The following is a 21,961-nucleotide window of genomic DNA, read 5'->3' as shown; positions in this document are numbered from 1 at the left end:
GAGCCACAGAACCTTGGCCTCTCTTTATGGCTAAGTGGTGTCTAAAAATGGGCTTTGGATCATTAAATCACAAAATTACACCTTCTTCCCATGGCAGGCATCATCACTGGTTACTGGCTAAAGAAAATTTCCACGCAAGCAGGGAGATGCCACCTGTCCCAATATTATAGATCTTTCCTTTATTTGCTTTCTATCAGTACTTTACTCTCTCAGCTTTACGTTTTCTTAAATATCCATTTCTTCTGTTCTGTCATTGATGATATTTTAGCAGTATGCTGGCTGTTACAGCAACATGCCAAACTCTAGGGGTGGGGAAGATAAGCACACCATTCCCCCACAAAGTAGGGCATCAGATTCAGTGCTTCTGTAGTTAACAGAATAAAAGGGACAGTCAGCCAACAGCTCCAATGCCATTTTTGCTTCGTCATTTAAACAAATCACTATTTTAGATAAGGAAATTTATGCCATTTATTATTATTCAGACACAGTCTTGTTAATATAGTCATCCGTGCATCTTTGTCAGAACTTCTGTGATGGAGTGTTTAGTTAGCTCCTTTTGAAATAAAGCAGATTTGGTGCAGTGTCAGAACTTGATGGATGTCTTATCCTCATTTGCTCAAACTTTCTAAATGACCTAAAATATACTTGGTGCTCATATAGTCTGCTTTTGGAGAATCAAAATCACAACTCTCACTTTCACTCTCTAGTCAAATGCCAAAAAGCAACAATTATGCACCTACTATGCCAAGACTCTGTCCAGTGGAGTTAAAATCATTTGTTTGCTTTTGTGGTGCTACGGACTGCATTCATTGAGATTAATATAGCCTGTCTAACTTGAACAGGCCACCTCATTAATCTAAAAATAATTAAAAAAATGTGACATGGACTGCTGTTGTTTGCAAACATTAAAAAGCAGAAAAGCAAATGATGAAACTGAGGGTGACAATCCTGCACGCTCAGGACTGGCTGTTTTCTGGAGAATGATACTGAGTCCTCTCATTCCAGGGAATTCTAGGTGATTGCTGGAGGCAAAGTCTCTGATGGAAGTCTTTATCTGTCTGATAGGGCATGCTTTGAGAGACCACTATTACTTATGGGGACAAGCTGGTGGATGACGTGTTCTAGCAGAAATAGCAATAGAACTGAAAACTGAAGAAATGTCTGTTGTTAAAGTCAACTTTAAGGAAAGTCCCTGAAGAGAGTAGAAACTTTATCACTAGTAAATAAACTAGTAAAATAAACTCTCATGTGAAGAACTTCTTTCTATATAGAAAACAGGTAGCCATGAAGTAACATGATTATAAAGCTACTGAAGACGTTTGCCCAAGGTGGCCTCATCGCATGGTGACTTACTTCTGCCTGTCTTCACTGTTTTTATTCAGCAGTTCAGTAAAACAGTTATCAGCAACATGCCCTACTTCATCACTAAAGCGCTCCACTATAAAACTATTCATAAAAGCATGAAAAGCAGTGCCACAATAAATGCCATGATAGAAACGTAACATTCTTCTTGCCATAGTTCCTGCAAAAGTGGGGAAAGCTTCCCAAGAGGTGACCTTCAGGCAAAATAGGCATATTTAGAATAACACACATCCTACCCAGGGCAAGGAATTGACCACAGAAAAACAAATAATGTAGCTAGTAGAAGCACATCACACTGCAGGCTAGAAAACAATTTTGCAAGACTCAATGCCAAAGGAAGCCCTCGCTGGGTTTCTACTCTGACAAAAATGAAGAATAATACAAACATTTAAATGCATTCATCCCAGAGGTCCAAATAACAGACTCAAGAGTCAGCAATCTGAATGCTGCTCTTTCCTCCCGTAATGGGTTTTCACTGTGACACAGCCAACAGTCTCTCTCTGGGCAACGATTTAGGGTGTAGGTTCAATTTTGCTGGAATCAGGAGAGAAGTCACTCTGACACATTCTTTCTCAAAGAGGGGTTCTTTTGATTAGTAAAACAAAATAAGCTGCTGGATGTAAGGCAAGTAATCCTGCAGCCTAACAGAATTCATTCTGCATGAAGAACCTTAAGTATGAATTCAGCTTCCATGTGTGTATGTTCTAATGCTCTTTACACTAGAAAAAAAGGCCATAGTTCTATACACATTTCTCCATATGTGCTGAAACATGGTCAAGTCTCATCTGTAAATTTACCTTTGGAAATTAGCTGTAAAGGTCATCCTTATATTCCACCCCTTGCGAAAAGTTGAAAAGCATATTTGTACTTCACCATTAAAGACTGCAAAAGCACTGCTGACTCTGAAATGCTTAATACTCTTGTAAAGTATATCTGTATACTTGCTCTGAGAAATACTTTCATTTATAGCTTAATGTTTGTGACAGCTGGAATCATCCAATTTACCCATGCCAGGGGCCACTGTGGAATTAGGACTAATTAATATTTGCATTTCAGCTTGGGCTACCCTAGCAGGTAGGGTAAAGGTCTTGGAAAGGAAGGAGGATGACCAGTAGTGTAACTCTTAAAGTACCCCTTAATCTGTTGGCCTTTCTAAGGCTTACAGAATTATACAAGGTTCAGTATTTCCTTATTTTATCACTAATAGCTAGTACCAAGTATGCTGGAACAAATGTCTAATCTGAATGAAGTCTAATTACAAAAAGTTTCTCCATTTCATGACAAAATCTAAAACAGCAAATCAAACTCAAGCTCAACTCAGGCCTAAGATGGCTCCACTGCTGAGAACTGAATTGCCAATGTTATCTGTCCAGTGGTCAGCACTGCTGAAGAGCAGTCTTCTAGTACTGCCTGGGATCCAGAGAGGTGAGCAGGCAAGTACTGAGACCACATATCCCTATCTATAGTAGGCAGATCTCCATTTCTGAGCTGAACACTTAAGGACAGCTGCTGAGGCAAAATGCTTGTGCTGTAGCCGGAAATAGTAACTCTAAGATTCTTGGGAAAACACATTTGGTAGTGTTGGACTAGGCAGATGCGTTTAGGAATTCCACAATTAGAGAACATGGTTCTTTTGAACACTTAGTTTGCCAGAGTGGAGTCCACATCCTCTTCAAAGGAGATGTACCTGTAGAAGCTGCTGGCAGTGGGGAATGGTTGGGGTTGGGGGTGAGAGTGAAAAGTTTTGCTCCCTGATTCTATAAGACAGGGATCACACTTGTAATCCCAAAAGGTGATCAGAAATGTTATTTTAAAACTTGAAAACAGATCCACAGAACACTGACTATAGTGACAGAAGGTACTGGGTTTGGGGCAGGCTCTTTAAGTGGAGAAGGTTCCCTGCCTTCATCAAAACATCTTATGTCTAGGCAACTGGCTGCCAAACTGCTCCTTGCTCTCCTGTCATTTGGCTACCTTCATATGCTGATTCTTTTCTTTTCACAAATAATGCAGGAAAAATATATTATGTTTTCCCAGAAACAACTGTCCATTTGTCTCACAAGATAACAGCTCATTGACAACACACCTAAGTTAGCCAAGAGCTCTGATGATGTTCAAGAATAACGTTGTTTCTATGCCTGCTAACATATCCGTTCTGTAGTCCATGGATAAATGTGCAATTGTGACTTTCAAACTCGAATCATTTAAGAAATAGTTGGAGATTCTGCCAAGATGGCCAAAGAGGAACAGCTCTGGAGCACAGCTCCCAGTGAGAGAGATGAAGAAGGTGAGTGAGCTCCACATTTCCAACTGAGGTACCAGGTTAATTTCAATGGGACTGGTTGGAAAGTTGGTGTAGCCCAAGGAGAGCAAACTGTGCCAGGGCGGGGCACTGCCTCACCCAGGAAGTGAAAATGACCAGAGGATCAGGGACTTCCCCTGCCCTTGGCACCCTGGTTCAGACACTATGCTTCTCCCATGCCCTCTGCAACCCACAGACCGGGAAATCCCCACTGGGCTGAAAAGCACAGCAAGTTGTCAACACAGATTTGAGCAGCAGCTCCGGCAGACGGCACAGGTTGTCAGCACAGACCTAGGTCAACATTTTGACTAGCACCAAGAGCGCCTGCAGGACGGAGCTACCTGCTCCCCAGAAAGTAGGGAAGCTGAAAGCAGGGAGACAGGTGATATAGCTGGGCAGGTCCCACCCCCAAGAAAACCAGCAAATTGAAGCCCTCTCGCTTGAAAGTTTCACATCTAGCACATCAGTTCGAGCTGAACCCCTAACAACTGAGCTTGGTGGGGGGAAGGGCATCCACCATTGCTAAGCCAGGTCTAAACCTACCTGTGTAAACAAAAGCCAGAGGAAGCTTACAAAGCAGCTGAACTAAGTTAAGTCTGTGAAAGCCCAGCAGTACATCTGCAAGAAGAAAAGGGAGAGACTGCCTCCTCAAGCAGCTCACTGACCCCTGTATAACCAAAAAGATGACTTACAAATAATGAGATTTGCTCCCACTTTCCAATTTATCTCATTACTTTTACTTGTCTTAATGCACTGGCTAGGACATCCAAGAACACTGTTGAATAGAAGTTGTGGAGGATATCCTTGTTTGATCCATCAAAATAATTCTTCTAGCACTGTACCCTTGTATATGATGATTGCTAGAGATAACTTTAAACAAGTTAAAAAATTTCTAGTTTGATATTTTTTTAACCAAACATGGTGCAGTGGTTTTAAATGTAATCTACTCCAGTTAAAGACCATGACAGTCTATTATTATCACGATTCAAACACATTAGTAACAAACAGTATGTAACAATTCAATGTTTTATGTTCAACTTTGCACCCAGGAAGCTCAAAACCAAACCATCTAAATGTAACAACTCTACACACCATAGCCTGCTCATCTATGTGATACTGATACCATTCCCTCCCCCAACATACCACCGACTAATTTATATTATTCGAAATATTTTTCTCTTATTTTTCTATTTCATTGAGTGGACTTCCTATCTATTGCCATAAATTTTTAATGGAATAAGATAAAGTATAAATAAAAACGCAAAAAAAAAAATGTAGTTACATTTGGACTTAAAGTGAAACGTGATACAACCAGGATAGTATATCACATGGAGATCTAAGACTATGACTAACAAACCTCCTGGGTGATGTGAATTAAGAATTTGGTTCAGAGGAAATCAAGTATTTAAATTGAGGTTGCTTATACACAAGGTTAAGCTTATTTGTCATGAGTAGCCATTAGTAAATACATGTTAATTTCATACAATTAAAAAGAAACCCCAGAAGCCATTAACATTTTGAGTAATACATAATTAATAAAAGTTTGCTGAACATACCAATCTTAGGTCCTTATAAATTCTTTTTGAAAGGTAGGTTGGGCCCAGTGGCTCACACCTGTAATCCTAACACTTCGGAGGCCATGGAAGGTGAAAAGCTTGAGATGAGAAATTCGAGACCAGCCTGGGCAACAGAGTGGGACCCTATTTTTACAAAAAATAAAAAAATTGGCCAGGCACAGTGGTGGGCACCTATAGTCCCAGCTACTTGGGAGGCTGAGGTGGAAGGATCACCTGAGCCCAGGAGGTCGAGGCTGCAGTGAGCCAAGATCATGCCATTGCACTTCAACCTGGGCAACAGAGCAAGATCCTGTTTAAAAAAAAAAAAAAAAAGTATCAATGAGAAATGAAAATCATCACATGGATCTTATAACTGAGTGATAAAACTTAAAAAGTAATCACCTCTCCCAACAAAAATGTAAACAAGGCCCATAATTTATTATTTTATTGTCTTTCCTTTGTCTGGCCTTTAACATATATGTTTCTGTAATTTAAATAAAAATCTATTTACTTTCTTCATTTTAGCAAACAGTTTCTTTACCCAAATAGGTTGCACCATAGTCCCCATATGGTTTTCCACTGTTCCACAACCAGTTTCACAAAGATTGACCAAACTTTAATAAAAGTTAAATTTATAGACATCTTAAGATAACTTGGGACATATGTAGTTAAAAAGAATAAAGACCATAAATTATGAATATTTGGCTAATATGCCAAACACCAATTTCAGCAAATCCAATCATCTTAACTCATATGTTTAATGTGGTAATTTTTTTAACAAAATGTAATGGGGGTATGAAGGATACATTTATGCCCTTGGCAAAGATGACGAGCGTGATTTTGTTGTGACTAAGGAGAATATGATTTCTGGTAGTTATTATATCACTCCAGCTCATCAAAGCTCACAGGATATGTAAGGTTCTGCCACATCCAATGATGTTAGGCAAATGTAATAGAAGGTTCACTGGGCTGATACACATTTTCATCATACAAATCTTCTGGTAGTTCCTCTTCGTCTGCATCAGGAAAATATGTAGGGAATGGTAGATTTTTACAGAGATCCTTATAGGCAGGCAGTTTAGAATCTCTGACCTGAGAGAAGGCAAAAATCTTTTATTAGTGATGCCAGTTGTTATTTAAAGGTAGCCTTTTCAGCTATTATTCATAATCAAAGAAACATCTGCTACTATATTTTCTAATGCGAATAACAAAACTATTACATATATAAAAAGAATTCAGTCAATGCTTTCCTTTAATTCTAAAAAATAACAGAAACTCAAGCAGCCATAAGAATAAAATCACCAATTATTACTTTATATCTTAACTATAAGAATCTCTAGGACTGCCCAACAGGATAAAATCACATTCTAAAGTTACTACTTGAATTTTATTTATATGATTCATTTTAAAATATAATGACCTGACAAACTAGCATTTTTGTTAATCTTAACTCTAAGAGCACGTAATTAAAAATATCCTCTCTTACTAAGAAAATTAGCTTACATTTTTCTTCCCCTACCAAAAGTGTCATTTCTCCAGCAAACAAAACAAACAAACAAGATTGTATTTCTATGTCACATGGTCAAAAAAAAAAAAAAAAAAAAAAAGTCTTGTATTGATAGAAGATTTAAAGATAATCATTCAGCATTTTCAAACCTGGGTGAGGGCCTTTAAGTTGAGACTACTTTATATCTGGTCCTGTGTTCACCAGAATGAAAATGATCATTTTTGGTTTAGCACCCAATTACTCCCATGGCCTTAGTACATTTTCTGCTTATAGATGTAACAACCAATCCTATATTCATATACAATAAATGCAGCACGATGTGTGTCAGAACATATATTCTTACTGAGAAGTTAAAGACAGACTAGTATTTAGCAAAAACAATAAAAGACCTATGAGTCTTTCTAAGAGCTCTGTTAACTCTTTATGTTCTAAAAAATTCTGTGAATTCACAGACTGAACAACTTTAGTATTGATACTGATGTGATCTAAAACATTGATTTTTATTTTCAGAAAGCATTATTGGGTTCTTCAGAGCTTGACTCATTCTACAGCTTTCATTCATAAGTAAATTTAAAAAAAAATTTACATGTAATATATACACAGAGCAAAATGAGGCATAATTACTTTAGCAATAAGAAATGAATAATTTGATCGAAGTGAAGTACACAGCTGCCAGGAACAGCTTAGTGCAGAAAAACAGACCTACTTTAATCCCTCTTGTTAAAATTGTTTCAAGAAATTATCAGTAAATTACCTAGAAGAAAAAAAACTTGTTTAATTTTTTTCCCCCAATCCATTAATCTTGGGTTGAACTTTAAAAAGGGAAAATGTCATATGCTTACCAATTTAAACATTCTCAGTATTTTGGATTGAAAAGAAAACCCAAGGAAAAAACCTAACAAAACTAATCACAACAAAACTTTCTGTGCTAATTTGAGATATAAAAATTTAGTCATCAATGACCCAAAGAAATAATTCTCGGTTGCTTTCATACTTTTATAGATTATAACTGAGAAATATTTTAGACAAAGAAGTAACGTTTATAAAATCTAAGCATTATAATTCAAGAATGTGAAATGTAAATGACATCTCTTCACAACCATTTTTGTCTCGGTGGTGCAAAAGCTGAGGGTTGCAGGTCTGTAGCCCATCTTTAACAAATGTATAAACCTGTATATGTATTTTTGTGTATTTAATCTCACCCCAAGGTTTATTTTCCTGCCTGCACCACGACTCCCTCAATTATCTACCTCATTCTTTTTATGACTACCAGCAAACCAGTTCAAATCTTTTAAGAAAATGCGGGAAAAGGACAAAAACCAGGCAAATTTGAAAATACATTATATATTCGGACATAGGAATGAACACAAATGAACAGTATAACATACATTTATACCTCTTACGCTGTAAACAATAGCTCTTTAGTTTTCCTCAACACATTTAGTGAATCCAAATAGCAAAACAAAAAGCTCATGCCTGTTAAACAGGTTGATCATCTCTAAGACTATCTTTACTAACTTTAGAATATTTAAAAAAAATAATAATATTGGTTCCCCTGTACTCTGAGGAAACAAAAGCTCCCAAGAGGTGAGTGGATGTTAATAAAATTGACTGCCCACTAGGGAGTGTCTCAAAGCCCGTGGGCAAGAAAGGCCTAGTTTACCTGCTATGGAATCATTGGAGGAACAGAAATAATGGAGTGAAAGGACATGCCAAGGTTTTATCATTTAAAACTTACAAAATGTTCACCAAATTCACACCTTAATTAATGCCTGGGCAGATACTTATGGTTACAAAAGAAAGTTATTTAAGCACCATATTTCAAACATTTTTTTTAAGGATGAGTTTTTTTTTTTTTGAGACAGAGTCTCACTCTGTCGCCAGGCTGGAGTGCAGTGGTGCGATCTTGGCTCACTGTAATCTTTGCCTCTGACTTCAAGTGATTCCCCTGCCTCAGCCTCCTAAGTAGCTGGGACTACAATATCTGCCACCACACCTAGCTAATTTTTTATATTTTAGTAGAGACGGGGTTTCACCACGTTGGCCAGGATGGTCTCGAACTCCTGATCTTGTGATCCGCCTGCCTTGGCTTCCCAAAGTGCTGGGATTACAGGCGTGAGCCACCATGGCCGGCCAGGATGAGTTCTTTTATTATCCAAATACACTTGCTGGAAATATATTCACTAGTGTGTTAATAGTTCAAAGGGGACTAGACATTGTTCTGATGCCCGTTTCTCAAAATGTATTTAGGCTCCTTTTTCAGAACTCTTTGGTATACCTTCTGAGTATCTTCAGTGATGGCAAACTATTATTGGTTATGACAGTGAATAGAGTTTTTGGAAGCAATCTTTTATTGAAGTAGGTGATAAACATGAGTCATAAATGTTACTGGTTATAAACTATTTACAACTGCATCAGAATGTCATTGTATGTACTACAGTTTTTTAAGATAACTGACTATCCCTGCTGGTGACAGGGAAGTTGTAGAAGTACTTGAGAAGATGCTGTAGAAGTACTTGAGAAGTCACAGCAACCAATGGTAAGGCTCAGCTAGAAAACCAGCCTAGAATCATGTATGTTGAAAAATGGGCAGAAAAGGAGGATCTGACATTTAAAAATTAATCTGCTGTCCAGTATAATTCTAGTATAAAAAAATAATCCTCCTTTATTTGGTTGTGCTATTTACAATCTGTAATCTAGAATGTGGGGCCAGGGATGTGAAGAAATATTTTCATATGAATTATGAAGACAAAATATTATGAGAAGTACAATAATAGTCCTCTGGCTTCAACTACCTGTCATTGTATGACTGCCTTACTTGGAAAAGCCCGCAAACTTAAGGAAAAAAATAAAACTTAAAAAAATTCATCAAATGCATCTTTCTTTCTTTCTCTCCTCCCCTCTCTCTCTCTCTCTTTCAGTAGAAGCAAGGTCCCACTCTGTTGCCCAGGCTAGAATGCTGTGGTGTGATCACAGCTCACTGTAGCCTCCAACTCCTGAGCCCATGTGATCCTATACTCCCACTTCAGCGTCCTGAGTAGCCGGAATTACAGATGCAAGCCACCAGCCTTGGCTTAAATGCATTTTTTTCTTTAAGAAAAATGAGAATAATCCAGTCAGTAAGTGTCCCAGAAAGGTAACTTTAAAAAATAAAACTCTTATTCCTTGCAAGATTTCAAAAAATTATTCCTTATGTTAGTAATGGAACCTAGAAATAAGAAAAATATATAAGAAACATTGAATTTAAAAAATCAGAGGTTCAAGTTTCAGTATTTCTTTGCTGCTTTCATTGGAAAATCAACGAAGAATATACTTTGGAGAATAGCTGACATCACTTCTAATACAAATTTATTTTCAAAATGGAAGATTCAAAACTCAGAGGTAAGAAAATTTGCATTATGTTGGAATAAACCCCAGGCAGAATGTTTATTTTGTATTTTATTGAAGTCAGTCTTTGAGAACTGAAAGAGTTTTTCTTAAAATGTATCTAATCTCTCTGTACATAGCTTTTCATTTTTTAAGAAAAACACTTAAAGATGTAATCAGAGCATGGTACTAGTAATAATAAGAAAGCTCCCACTCAAATGTCTACCTTTAACCACTTTTTTTTCCATGAATCTAATTTTTACCTTATGTATTTCTGGTTTGTCAAAGTAACTCTTTTAAAAGCTAAAAAAAATTTTTTGGGGGTGGAGGCAGGGTTTACTTATAATTGACACATAATTGCAAATATATATGGTGTACAGTGTGATGTCTCAATACATACATATATTGTATAATGATCAAATAGGATAATTAGCATATCTATCACTTTAAACATGTATGATTTCTTTGTAATAACATTAAAAATCCTCTCTTCTAGCTATATTCAAATATACATTATTATTAGCTATAGTCAGTCACCCTACTATGTAACAGAACACCAGAATGTATTCTTCCTGACTGTAACTCTGTGCTAGACCCTCTCCTACTCCTCCTCCCCAGTACATTTCCCCAGCTTCTGGTAAAACCATTCTGCTCTCTACTTCTATGAAATCAACTTTTTTAGATTCCACATAAAAGTGAGATCATGCAATATTTGTCTTTCTGTGCCTAGCTTATTACACTTAACATAATATCCTCCAGGTTTATCTACGTCACCACAAAGAACAGCAATTAATTCTGCTTTATGGCTGAAAAATATTCTATTGTGTGTGCGTTCTCTGAACATTCTTCAGCCATATATAAAAATATACATACACACATAGGTGTGGTGGTGCATGCCTGTAGCCCCAGCTATTTGGGAGGCTGACGCATAAGAATCACTTGAATGTGGGAGGCAGAGGTTATAGTGAGTAGAGATTGCACCATTGCACTCCATCCTGGGCGACAGACAGTACAAGACTCTGTCTCAAACACACATATACCACATTTTCTTTATCCATTCACTTGTAGATGGGGCACTTTAAAAAGCTAACATGTTCCTTTTGGAAGGACAGAGATACACTAGTATTTTGGCAATAGTTATCAAAATTTATGTCTCATATTCCTGAACATCTTTTTGCTTACTGGCCCAACACAGTTTGAATTTGTGTCCCTGCCCAAATCTCATGTCAAATTGTAATCCCCAGTGTTGGAAGAGGGGCCTGATGGGAAGTATGTGGATCATGAGGGCAGACTTCCCCCTTGCTATTCTATTGATAGTGAGTTCTCACAAGATCTTGTTTAAAAGTGTGTAGCACCTCCCCCTTCCCTCTCTTCCTCCTGCTCCAGCTGTGTAACACATGCCTGCCTCTCCTTCCCCTTTTCCTATGATTTTAAGTTTCCTGAGACCTCCCTAGCCATGCTCCCTGTACAGCCTGTGGAACTATGAGCCAATTAAACTCCTTTTCTTTATAAATTACCTAATTTCAGGTATTCCTTTGTAGGAGTCCATCCATTCTATTAGGATGGACTAATACATCATGGCCTTACCCTTTTTACAGGTTATTGGTTTTACAAAAATATAACATAGGTCACCTTGTGCATTTTTTTCACTCAGGTGCTACGAAAAAGCAAACAGATTCAGAAGAGAACATGTGGAAAAGCAGCCATTTATTTATAAGTCACATATATGAGTCAAAGGAGACTTTATGGCAAATATCCCCATATACGAACAACAGAAAATAAAGATAGGAACTTGGTAGCTTGCGAGTAAGAAACCAAAAAGGAGAAAAAGGAAGACAGTTATACTTACCTTTACTAAGCAATTTTTATGTCCAGGTACAGAGCCATTTACATAGATTATGTTGTGCTTTGTGTTTATTCTCCACACCTAAAGCATGAAAGAAAACCACACTTTAAGAGTCAAAAATTTTAGGATATACTTGTATTAAAACAATGTAACTAAAAGCTGAGGATGTAAGTTGCTTGTAAAGTAATAATCTTATCAGTACTTCAGAAGGTTGAGTAAGAATTCAAAAACTTCAAGTCCTATAGATGACTTGTAATAGAAGACCACAGCACATATATCTTAGGGAAGTAGTAAACTCATTTTAAATAGAGATGTGACTGAATGATCAAGTCTATTTGGATATCTGAATGGACTCTGTTGGTACCATTAATAAAAACAAGTAGAAATTAATTTTATTTTTAGTTAATACTAGCTTGCTGTAACTAGAGGCTAGAGAAGCCACAACCTCACTGATTAATTTCTAAAGTAAGCAGGCTGAGTAGATGGTCCTCAAAAGATCTTCATGTGGAGAAAAAAATTATATAAATAGGAAAAGAATGACTGGTCAGAAAATGGTATTGAGAAAATAAAATATTTAGAGAAGGAATCGAGTGTGACCCATGGCTCCTATTTAATAATGAATAATATTAAATATTACAGAAATTGAAATCACACACGAAGAAAATACAGCAAACAGATGGTCTCTGATGAGTAAAAATGTGTAGAACAGGTAAAAAAAAAAAAAACTTGTTTAATTATATAAAATTAGAAAACTTCTCCTGGTCAAAATTTATATATAAAATGTATCGAGAATAGAGAATGGGAAAATATGCACCAAAATGTTTCCAGTGATTGTCTCTGTTCTTATTGGTAGCTTACTTTCTTCTCTGTACTTTCTATACTTTAAAACATATATGCAAACAAATATAAACATTAGCTGTTTAACAGAAATATAATTACACAGCATCCTTTACAGTATACTTACATTTCTCATGGGTAGAGATTGAATTCAACTTCTCTTTTAAATATATAAACATATTTTTTATAAGAACGGATGTATATCACAATCCTTTTGTAGTGCTATTCTTTCCTTCTATTTTGATTGTCTTCCTCTCTTTTTCCTTACGTACATCCACTTCTACACACACATATATGATAAATAATCCAAGATAACCTGGTATATGCCCTTCAAATCTTCTGTGATTATATAATGGCACAGCAACATACATATGTAGAGAGCTTTTGTTCCATCTTTTACTCAAATAGGAGGATTATACATAATGCTCTGAATCTTACTTTTTCATGCAACAGTATCTTGTAAAAATCTAGGTCCAAGAGTAGACTACTAATTTTGTCTCTTTAATGACTGTGCTTTTCATGGCTTGGAATACCATTACTACTACTAGGACTACAGCTAGAGTGTACACACACACACAACTCATGTATCCTCTTTTCCTCAATAACTTTAAAGCCTATTAGAACAATGGTACACAGACACACATTAAACACATATTCTGCTGCCTTTGAATTTAGACAATTTAACTGTTTCTAAAAAGAACCACTTGTAAAACTTACTTTTAGTCCATGTACTGTCCTATCTATGTTTCCCGTTTGTCCAGGCAATTTAGTTCCAGGCCAGACTCTGGCAACATCCTAAATGAGAAAACTAAAGTTAATACTTTTAAGTACTATCAATTTTAAACAGTACTGATCAAACCACAATGCAAACTAAGGATAAAAATTATTAAAATGTTTTATTTTTCCCCTATTTGGCTAGGTCCCAGTAAGGAACTAAATATGGATTTAGTCATGTTTACCCCTATAGGATTTCCTTTCTAAATCAGACTAGACTCTTAAGATAAATATAGACTACAAAACAGATTCAGGAGAAAAACTCAGTAACAAGTGACCTAATACTGGCTAAGAACTAAAAAAGGACAAGGGCTTACAGACACAGGACACCATCATTCAAAGAAAAAAATAGACTGCAGGCCTGTTTTGAACTAATCTTCTGTATTAACTAACTTAATGGACTTCATTCATACCACTGGTGCTGGAATGGTCCTACTCCTCCTTGCTTTAGATGTTATGTTCCTTGACCAAAATTATTAAAGGACAGTTATTAAAATAGTGAGTTTGTCTAGCCCTGGTTTTCTCTGATTTACATAAATCTAACAGCTTCACACAGTTCCTGATTTTGGCTCTGATAATGGATAATAGTTCTACATCTAAAGAAGCAAATCTGAATTACAGCTAAAATAGGACATCTTCTTACAACACATGAATTTTCAGAATATAAACCCTTTTCCATCAGCTGCTCTCACATTAACTGGTGAAACTCCTAGTGGAAGTACTTCATCATGGCATTAGATATGTTTAACATGTAACCAACAGGCTTAAAAGACAATTCTGAGTATTATAGACTAAATAGTACTCTTATTCATTCCACAAATATATTCTGTTATACATGACTACAATGTTCCAGTAGACAGAGCTGAGACATAAGCACACACGCACTGCTCCATTTCTGTGTGCTACATTTTTTCCTTGTGTGCATGGATGCACTCCTCTACCTCACCAAACAGTAAATACATACTTAAAATTTGAATTCAACACTACAGAGTTCATTTTAATTTTCTCATTTTCATACTTCAGTGCCCTTTCCCAATGGTGAGAAGCCTAGCTCTCATTATCAATATATTTACTTATCTGCTCAATCCTACGATTCACAGAAAATTATTTCTGAATTGCTAACTGATAAGATATCAAAAGACAAACCTACTAGGAATTCAACATTTGCACAAAGTACATTTTAAATTTAGACTCAGGCTATACACAGCCAAACTACAGATGCTCAACTAACAATGTGGAATATAACTAATTCTAGTGTGGCTCTGGGAAATGAGTGAGGCAAGGATCCATAAAAGGGTGACAAGTTCTTGGACCCCCGCTCTGGGGTCAGACTAAAATTATGTCACTTTATATCAAGGAAGGACTGAGGGCTACATGTGCAGAAGTTGAATATTTAGCACTAAAGAGAGAGTTTCACTAGTTATACTCACACCAGTTGAAATAGCTCCAGGTCTCCTGTGGGTTTTTGTCTGACCATGTGTAGCCGGCTGGCCTTTAAATCCCCATCTTTTCATGACACCTTGAAAACCTTTACCAATGCTGAACAAAACAAACATTAGAATTTACATAACGAAAAGAGCATAGAATATTCCCACTTGTACACTTTCTAGTACCAAGTGTATGCTTTCTTGTTAGAGTTTTAACAAAGCTTCTTATCTAAATAACTAGAAAAGGCTATACAAGTAAAACTGCAAATAAACATTCCTTTATCTCTGTCCTGGTCTGCATCCCTTCCTGGAGTCTAATTCTATATAAAATGATTAATTCAAGATTGTGAGACACCAGCAAGCTAAGCACAGGGAATTTTATCTGAACAGCGAGTTTTATCATCCTAATCCTGTGAAGATGACACAGTAAAAATGAAAAAGCTTGAGAAGTTTCAAAGTACTTATAACAGATATGGCAGGCAGCCATTAAGATGGAAACCAAAGATCACCACCTCCTGGTACTCATGCTCTTGCTTAATTCCCTCCCTCAATGAGTCTGGGTGAACCTAGTGCCTTGCTTCTAATGAATAAAATATGGCAAAAGTGATGAGATGTCACTTCTGAGATTTGGTTACAAAGAGACTGTAACTTCCATCTTGGTACTCTCTTGCTTGGTAGGCTCTGAAGGAAGCCAACTTCCATAGTTAGTGTAAACTAACCATAGTTAGTGTAAGCTGGATGCCTCCAGCCATTAACCAAGGACCTGAGGTCTGTCAATGGCTTATTAGTGGGTATGGTGGCAGATTCTCCTTAGAACCCTGACAAGACTGTAACCCTGGCTGATGCCTTGACTGTAGTCTTGGGAGAGACCCCATGTCAGAGGCATCTAGGTAAATTGTATTGGGATTTCTGAGCACAGAAACTAAGGTAATAAATTTTTGTTATTTTAAGTTATTAAGTTTCAGGGAGCAATAGATACTAGTACAATAGAGGAATAAATGGGAAAAAAATGCTTTAATCCAATTAAAAATAAGCAAAACATCTTAACACATTCCTCAAAAGGAGACAAAGAAATGGCCAAGAAGTATACAAAAAATGTTCATAGCCACTAATTATCAGGGAAATGCAAATCAAAACCACAATAAGATACCATCTCATTCCAGTTACAATGGCTTCTATCAAAATGGCAAAAGAAAACATGTTGGTGAGAATGTGGACAAAAGAGAACACTTACACCCTTGGCTGGGATATAAATTAGTATAGAAAACAGCAAGGAAGCATCCCTCAAAACATTAAAAATACGACTACCATATGATCCAGCAATCCCACCAAAGGGTAGATATCCAAAGGACATGAAATCAGCATGTTGAAGAAATACTTTATATTTACTGAGCACTATTCTCAATAGCCAAGATACAGAATCAACCTAAGTATGCAATAACAGACAAATGGATAAAGAAAACATGGCACATATACACAATGAAATATGATTGCCATAAAAAGCAAAATCCTGTCATTTGCAACAACATGAATGAAACTGTAGGGCATTATGTTAAGTCAAATATGCCAGACACATAAAGACAAATCATGTATGATCTCACTCACATGTGGAATCTAAAAAATGCTGCTATCTAATTAATGACTGCTTTAATAATAAAATTTAAATTGACGTATTTTTCTTTTCTATGAACTTTTTTTTAATTGTACGTTAAGTTCTGGGGTACATGTGCAGATCTTGCAGGATTGTTGCATAGGTACACACATGCCATGTTGGTTTGCTGCCTCCATTCCCCCATCACCTATATCAGCCATTTCTCCCAATGTTATCCCTCCCCAACCTCCCCACCCTCTTCTGTCCCTCCCATAGCCTCCCATCCCCAACAGACCCCAGTGTGTGATGTTCCCCTCCATGTGCCCATGTGTTCTCATTGTTCAACACCCGCCCAGGAGTGAGAACATGTGGTGTTTGGTTTTCTGTCATAGAAGTAGAGACTATAACAGTGGTTATCCAGAGACTGGGGAGAGGATGAGGATGGGAATGAGGAGGATGGGGAGAGGTTGGTTAATGGGTACCAAACTACAACTAGACAGAAGGAATGAGTTCTGGTGTTCTATTATACAGTAGGCTATCTACAGTTAACAGTAAATTATTATATACTACAAAATAGCTAGGAAGGTTTTTGAATGTTCTCACCACAAAAAAAATGATAAATGCACAAAGTAACAGGTATAGTAACTACCCTGATTTGATCATTATACAATATAAACATTTCTTTTAATTTGAATGTAACTTTTATTTTTTTTAATTTTGACTGCTTTAATAATGAAATTTAAATTGACATATTTTTCTTTCTTTTCTATGAACTTTTTAAAAATTGTACATTAAGTTCTGGGGTACATGTGCAGATCTTGCAGGATGGTTGCATGGGTACACACATGCCATGGTGGTTTGCTGCCTCCATTACCCCCATCACTTACATCAGCCATTTCTCCCAGTGCTATCCCTCCCCAACCTCCCCAGTCTCTTCTGTCCCTCTCATAGCCTCCCATCCCCAACAGACCCCAGTGTGTGATATTCCCCTCCATGTGCCCATGTGTTCTCATTGTTCAACACCTGCCTATGAGTGAGAACGTGGTATTTGGTTTTCTGTTCTTGTGTCAGTTTGCTGAGAATGATGGTTTCCAGATTCATCCATATCCCTACCAAGCATGTGAACTCATCCTTTTTTATGGCTGCATAATATTCCATGGTGTATATGTGCCACATTTGCCTTGTCCAGTCTTTCGTCGATGGGCATTTGGGTTGGTTCCAGGTCTTTGCTATTGTAAACAGTGCCACAATGAACACGTGTGCATGTGTCTTTATAATAGAATGATTTATAATCCTTTGGGTATATATCCAGTACAGGATTGCTGGGTCAAATGGAATTTCTATTTCTAGGTCCTTGAGGAATTGCCACACTGTCTTCCACAATGGTTGAACTAATTTATACTCCCACCAGCAGTGTAAAGTGTTCCTATTTCTCCACATCCTCTCCAGCATCTGTTGTCTCCTGATTTTTTAATGATCTCCATTCTAACTGGCGTGAGATGGTATCTCAATGTGGTTTTGATTTGCATTTCTCTAATGACCAGTGATGTTGAGTATTTTTTCACGTTGGTCGGCCTCATAAATGTCTTCTTTTGTAAACTGTTCATATCCTTCGCCCACTTTTGAATGGGTTTGTTTGTTTTTTTTCTTGTACATTTGTTTTAGTTCTTTGTAGATTCTGGGTATCAGCCCTTTGTCAGATGGGTAGATTGCAAATATTTTTTCCCATTCTGTTGGTTGCTGGTTCACTCTACTGATAGTTTATTTTGCTGTGCAGAACTCAGGTTTCATTAGATCCCACTTGTCTATTTTGGCTTTTGGTATTGTAGTCATGAAGTCCTTGCCCATGCCTATGTCCTGAATGGTATTCCCTAGGTTTTCTTCTAGGGTTTTTACGGTGTTAGGTCTTATGTTTAAATCTTTAATCCATCTTGAGTTAATGTTAGTGTAAGGTGTGAGGAAAGGGTCCAATTCAGCTTTCTGCAGATGGCTAACCAGTTTTCCCAACACCATATTAAACAGGAATCTTTTCCCAATTGCTTGTTTTTGTCAGGTTTGTCAAAACCCACAATCAGATGGTTGCAGATGTGTGGCATTACTTCCGAGGCCTCTGAACAATATAAAAATTTTAAGACATCAACTTGTTCCCCATAAATAAAACTGCAATGTGTCAATTAAAAATAAAATTTGCCTTTGAATATGTCGGTACAAATGATACAATGAAAGGACTGGAAAAAATTTTAAGACTGTACTAAATTTTTTTTTTTAGACAGGATTTTACTTTGTCAACCAGGCTGGAGTACAGTGGTACAGTGATAACTCACTGCAGTCTTAAGCTCCTGGCCTCAAGCAATCCTCCCGTCTCAGCCTCGTGAGTAGTTACGACTACAGACTACAGTTGCATGCCACCACACTCAGCTAATTTTTAATTATTTTGGTAGAGACAGGGATCTTGTTTTGTTGCTTAGGCTGGTCTCGAACTTCTAGCCTTGGGTGATCCTCCCACCTAGGCCTCCCAAAGTGTTGGGATAACAGGTATGAGCCACCATGCCAGGCATGTGACATTATTTTTATATACTCTTGAAGATTTTTTTTCACCTTTCACTAGATAATAGATCAACATATTTTTAAGAGTGTTCCCTAACTCCGCCAATGTTTGCTATTATTATATAGTGTACTGCATCAGGCCATTTACAAAGAGGACAAAAAGACTATAAAAACCAACTTCCACAAGGACTTGCTATGTATTTAACAAAGAATTATCAGAGAGCAATGGACTGAAGAAAGCCTATATGAATAATAGAGTTTGTTTTAAATACATCAAAAATCCACTATAAAAATAAGGATAAGGCTGAGTATGGTGGCACACACCTGTAATCCCAACACTTTGGGAAGTTGATGTGGGAGGGCTGCTTGAGGTCAGGGGAGGCCAGCCTGGCCAACGGTTACCACCGCAAATTTGAAAACAAAAATATAAACAAAATGATACATGTACAACCTAACAGCTGAATACTATCAAATTATAGGTCAAAAGTTACTTTTATAAGAATAATTTAAATGTAGCTTATACCACATTCTTCACATTAAGCATGTGAACAGTATGCATACAATTTTTTTGATGTGAAAACTCAAAATAATGTTTATACCTGATCAAAGGGCTAAAACATATCACACACTAAAAACCCACTATTTAGTTATGTAAACTGATTAACACCTAAGAAGAGAACAATCAAATATTTTACTGAAATTATGTTCCAGAAAGTTAACAAATGTTTCCATTTAACACTGAATTTTAGAACATAATTGGAAAGTACAGTGCTTGGCAATTTAAAAATGAAAAAGAAATACCTAAAGAGTAATTTGAATTTACCGTATCAGTTGGCAAACAATACTTCAAAGAAGAAAGGAGAGAGAGAGACTGCCAACACTAATCTAAATGAACATGTTACTCTGGCAATTCTTGGTAGAAAGTTCACTGGTACTTCTGTGTTATTAAACTGATGATCTCTTACTTAAAAAGAGTGTGAGTGAATGCACCAACAGAACACATGCCAGGTGAACTACAGAAAATAATTTAGCTCATTTTAAGAGTAAATAATTATAAGATAAAAGTGGTATCCTGAAAGTGCTAATTATCTGTTGGCTAATTACAGACTGCTTTTCAATCCAGCTCTAGAACACATCATGTAGTTATACTTGTACAACAGGAACCTCTTCAGTAACCTTTAAACAAAAGAATAAAACATAAATAACATGAAAAGTTATTGGCTGAATTCAGACTTAGAGAGAACAGAGTGTACCTGTTGATCCATGGTGTGGTACAGGTATTTATACTACTCTCAGTTGTTACTCAACTTGAGAACAAAAATATAACAAAAGCAAGAAATGAACTAATCTATACTTAGCATAGCCAGATACATTTCGAATATAAGGTTTCCAGAGGTCACAATCCCTCACCCCTTTTCTACTATAGTTTTTAATGATGGTAGAAGAAAATCAAATAAAGAAAAGCTCAAAGGGGAAAGAACATAGAGATCCCAATTTTAGTGAGATATATTTGAAAATTAAGAAGACATAAAAGATGTATTTTATTTATAGCACCTATACTAAATATAGAAATTCAGAAATACAATTTAATCCAGGAAACATTAATGTCTTTGCTTCTTAGTCCATTTCCCCTTAGCGCACTTTCAGTGCACCAAGGGTAGAAATTGTGTATTATTTAGCCCTAGTGCTCAGTCTAGAGAAGTCAAAAATTTGTTACTGGCTATAGCTGTGTCCTGGGAAGACAGGGGATTAAGTCTTCTTTCTTCTGTCCTACAGTTTCCCATTGTTGTATAATGGGCATGCCTCTTAGTTTGAAAAGGTGGTTTGAAGAAAATGAGAGGAGAAGCTTAAAGGTATGACTAACAATCCTGCAGAAGGGAATGCACAATTTAATGTTTCCCACTGAATTCTATAAATCTCTAGAAATTCTTACTATGAGAATTTCATTCCCTTGCTATATTGTGACAAATGCCCAAACATCTACAAGCAGACAAACAGGTTTTAATATAAATCCACCACATATTTCTTTACTTTGTGGGAAACTGCCTTTCATTGCATGATTCTGGATTTATTTGTCTATAGGAATAAAACGAAATGTCCGTAAGGTGAAGAGCGACCACATACCTGCTTTTAAACCCATCCATTCTGTGTCCTCTGAGAACTTCCTCTAAAACTCCCATCCCCTGAGTCTCTCTCTACCCCTTGAGAAGCCACTGAATTCTCCTACCTTCTTTTCCCTTCATATCCCCCCTCCTCTTCACTAGGACACAAACTCCTTCTCTCATCTACCATCCACCCTCTGCAATCCATCTTCCTCTCCAATCACTCTTTGGAACTCACTCTGAGGTTAACCCCCAAATCCAAGTCTTTTACTAAAACAACTTTTATTATGGAAGTTTTAAGGAATATTCAGGAGCAGAGAGATTAATAACTCATTAAATCCCTAAGTATCCATCACTCAGTGTTGGACAATTACTGACTTGAGGCCTATTTTTTTCAGCTGTTCCTCTCCTCTGACAACTCCAATAGATTATTATGAAGCAAACTCCAGATACCCTATCATTTCATTCACAAATATTTCAGTGCAGATCTCCAAACAGTAAAAATACCTTCAAAGAACAAAACCACAATACCATTAACACAACCCCCAAAATTTAATTTCTTAACATCAGTGTTTAGATTCCTACAGGCTCTTTTAAAACAGAATCTCTCCATAGGGTTTTCCTCCACCCCTTAATGTCCCGCCCCTTTCCACTGTCATTTCCTCCCTATTTTCGTGCTTCTGTAATATTCCTTCAGAAATCTCTTTCCTCTTGCTGCCTCTGATTCTCTTCTCATTAAGGTTT

General features: G+C 36.8%; 1 protein-coding gene across 3 annotated transcripts in view; it reads right to left on the bottom strand.

Moving 5' to 3' along the window:
• Positions 1–5,814: 5,814 nt before the first annotated feature.
• The window catches only part of MRPL3 (mitochondrial ribosomal protein L3), a 40,242-nt gene continuing 24,095 nt past the window's right edge, over positions 5,815–21,961 (bottom strand). For 2 of the 3 annotated variants that reach the window (XM_032266690.1, XM_032266698.1), the window contains 4 exons: positions 14,981–15,089; positions 13,494–13,571; positions 11,943–12,020; positions 5,816–6,312 (listed from right to left, as the gene is read on the bottom strand). In XM_032266690.1, the coding sequence (XP_032122581.1) occupies positions 6,160–6,312; positions 11,943–12,020; positions 13,494–13,571; positions 14,981–15,089 (418 nt within the window). In that variant the 3' untranslated portion in view covers positions 5,816–6,159. Of the gene's footprint in view, positions 6,313–11,942; positions 12,021–13,493; positions 13,572–14,980; positions 15,090–21,961 lie in introns of all 3 variants that reach the window. The other variant, XM_032266683.1, reaches the window with a different exon arrangement.

Source organism: Sapajus apella, unplaced genomic scaffold (assembly GCF_009761245.1).
Source record: "Sapajus apella isolate SASKATOON/1434 unplaced genomic scaffold, GSC_monkey_1.0 scaffold4, whole genome shotgun sequence".
Taxonomy (NCBI): Eukaryota; Metazoa; Chordata; class Mammalia; order Primates; family Cebidae; genus Sapajus; species Sapajus apella.
Note: the sequence above shows the minus strand (reverse complement) of the source record. Positions and strands in the feature narration are given on the sequence as shown.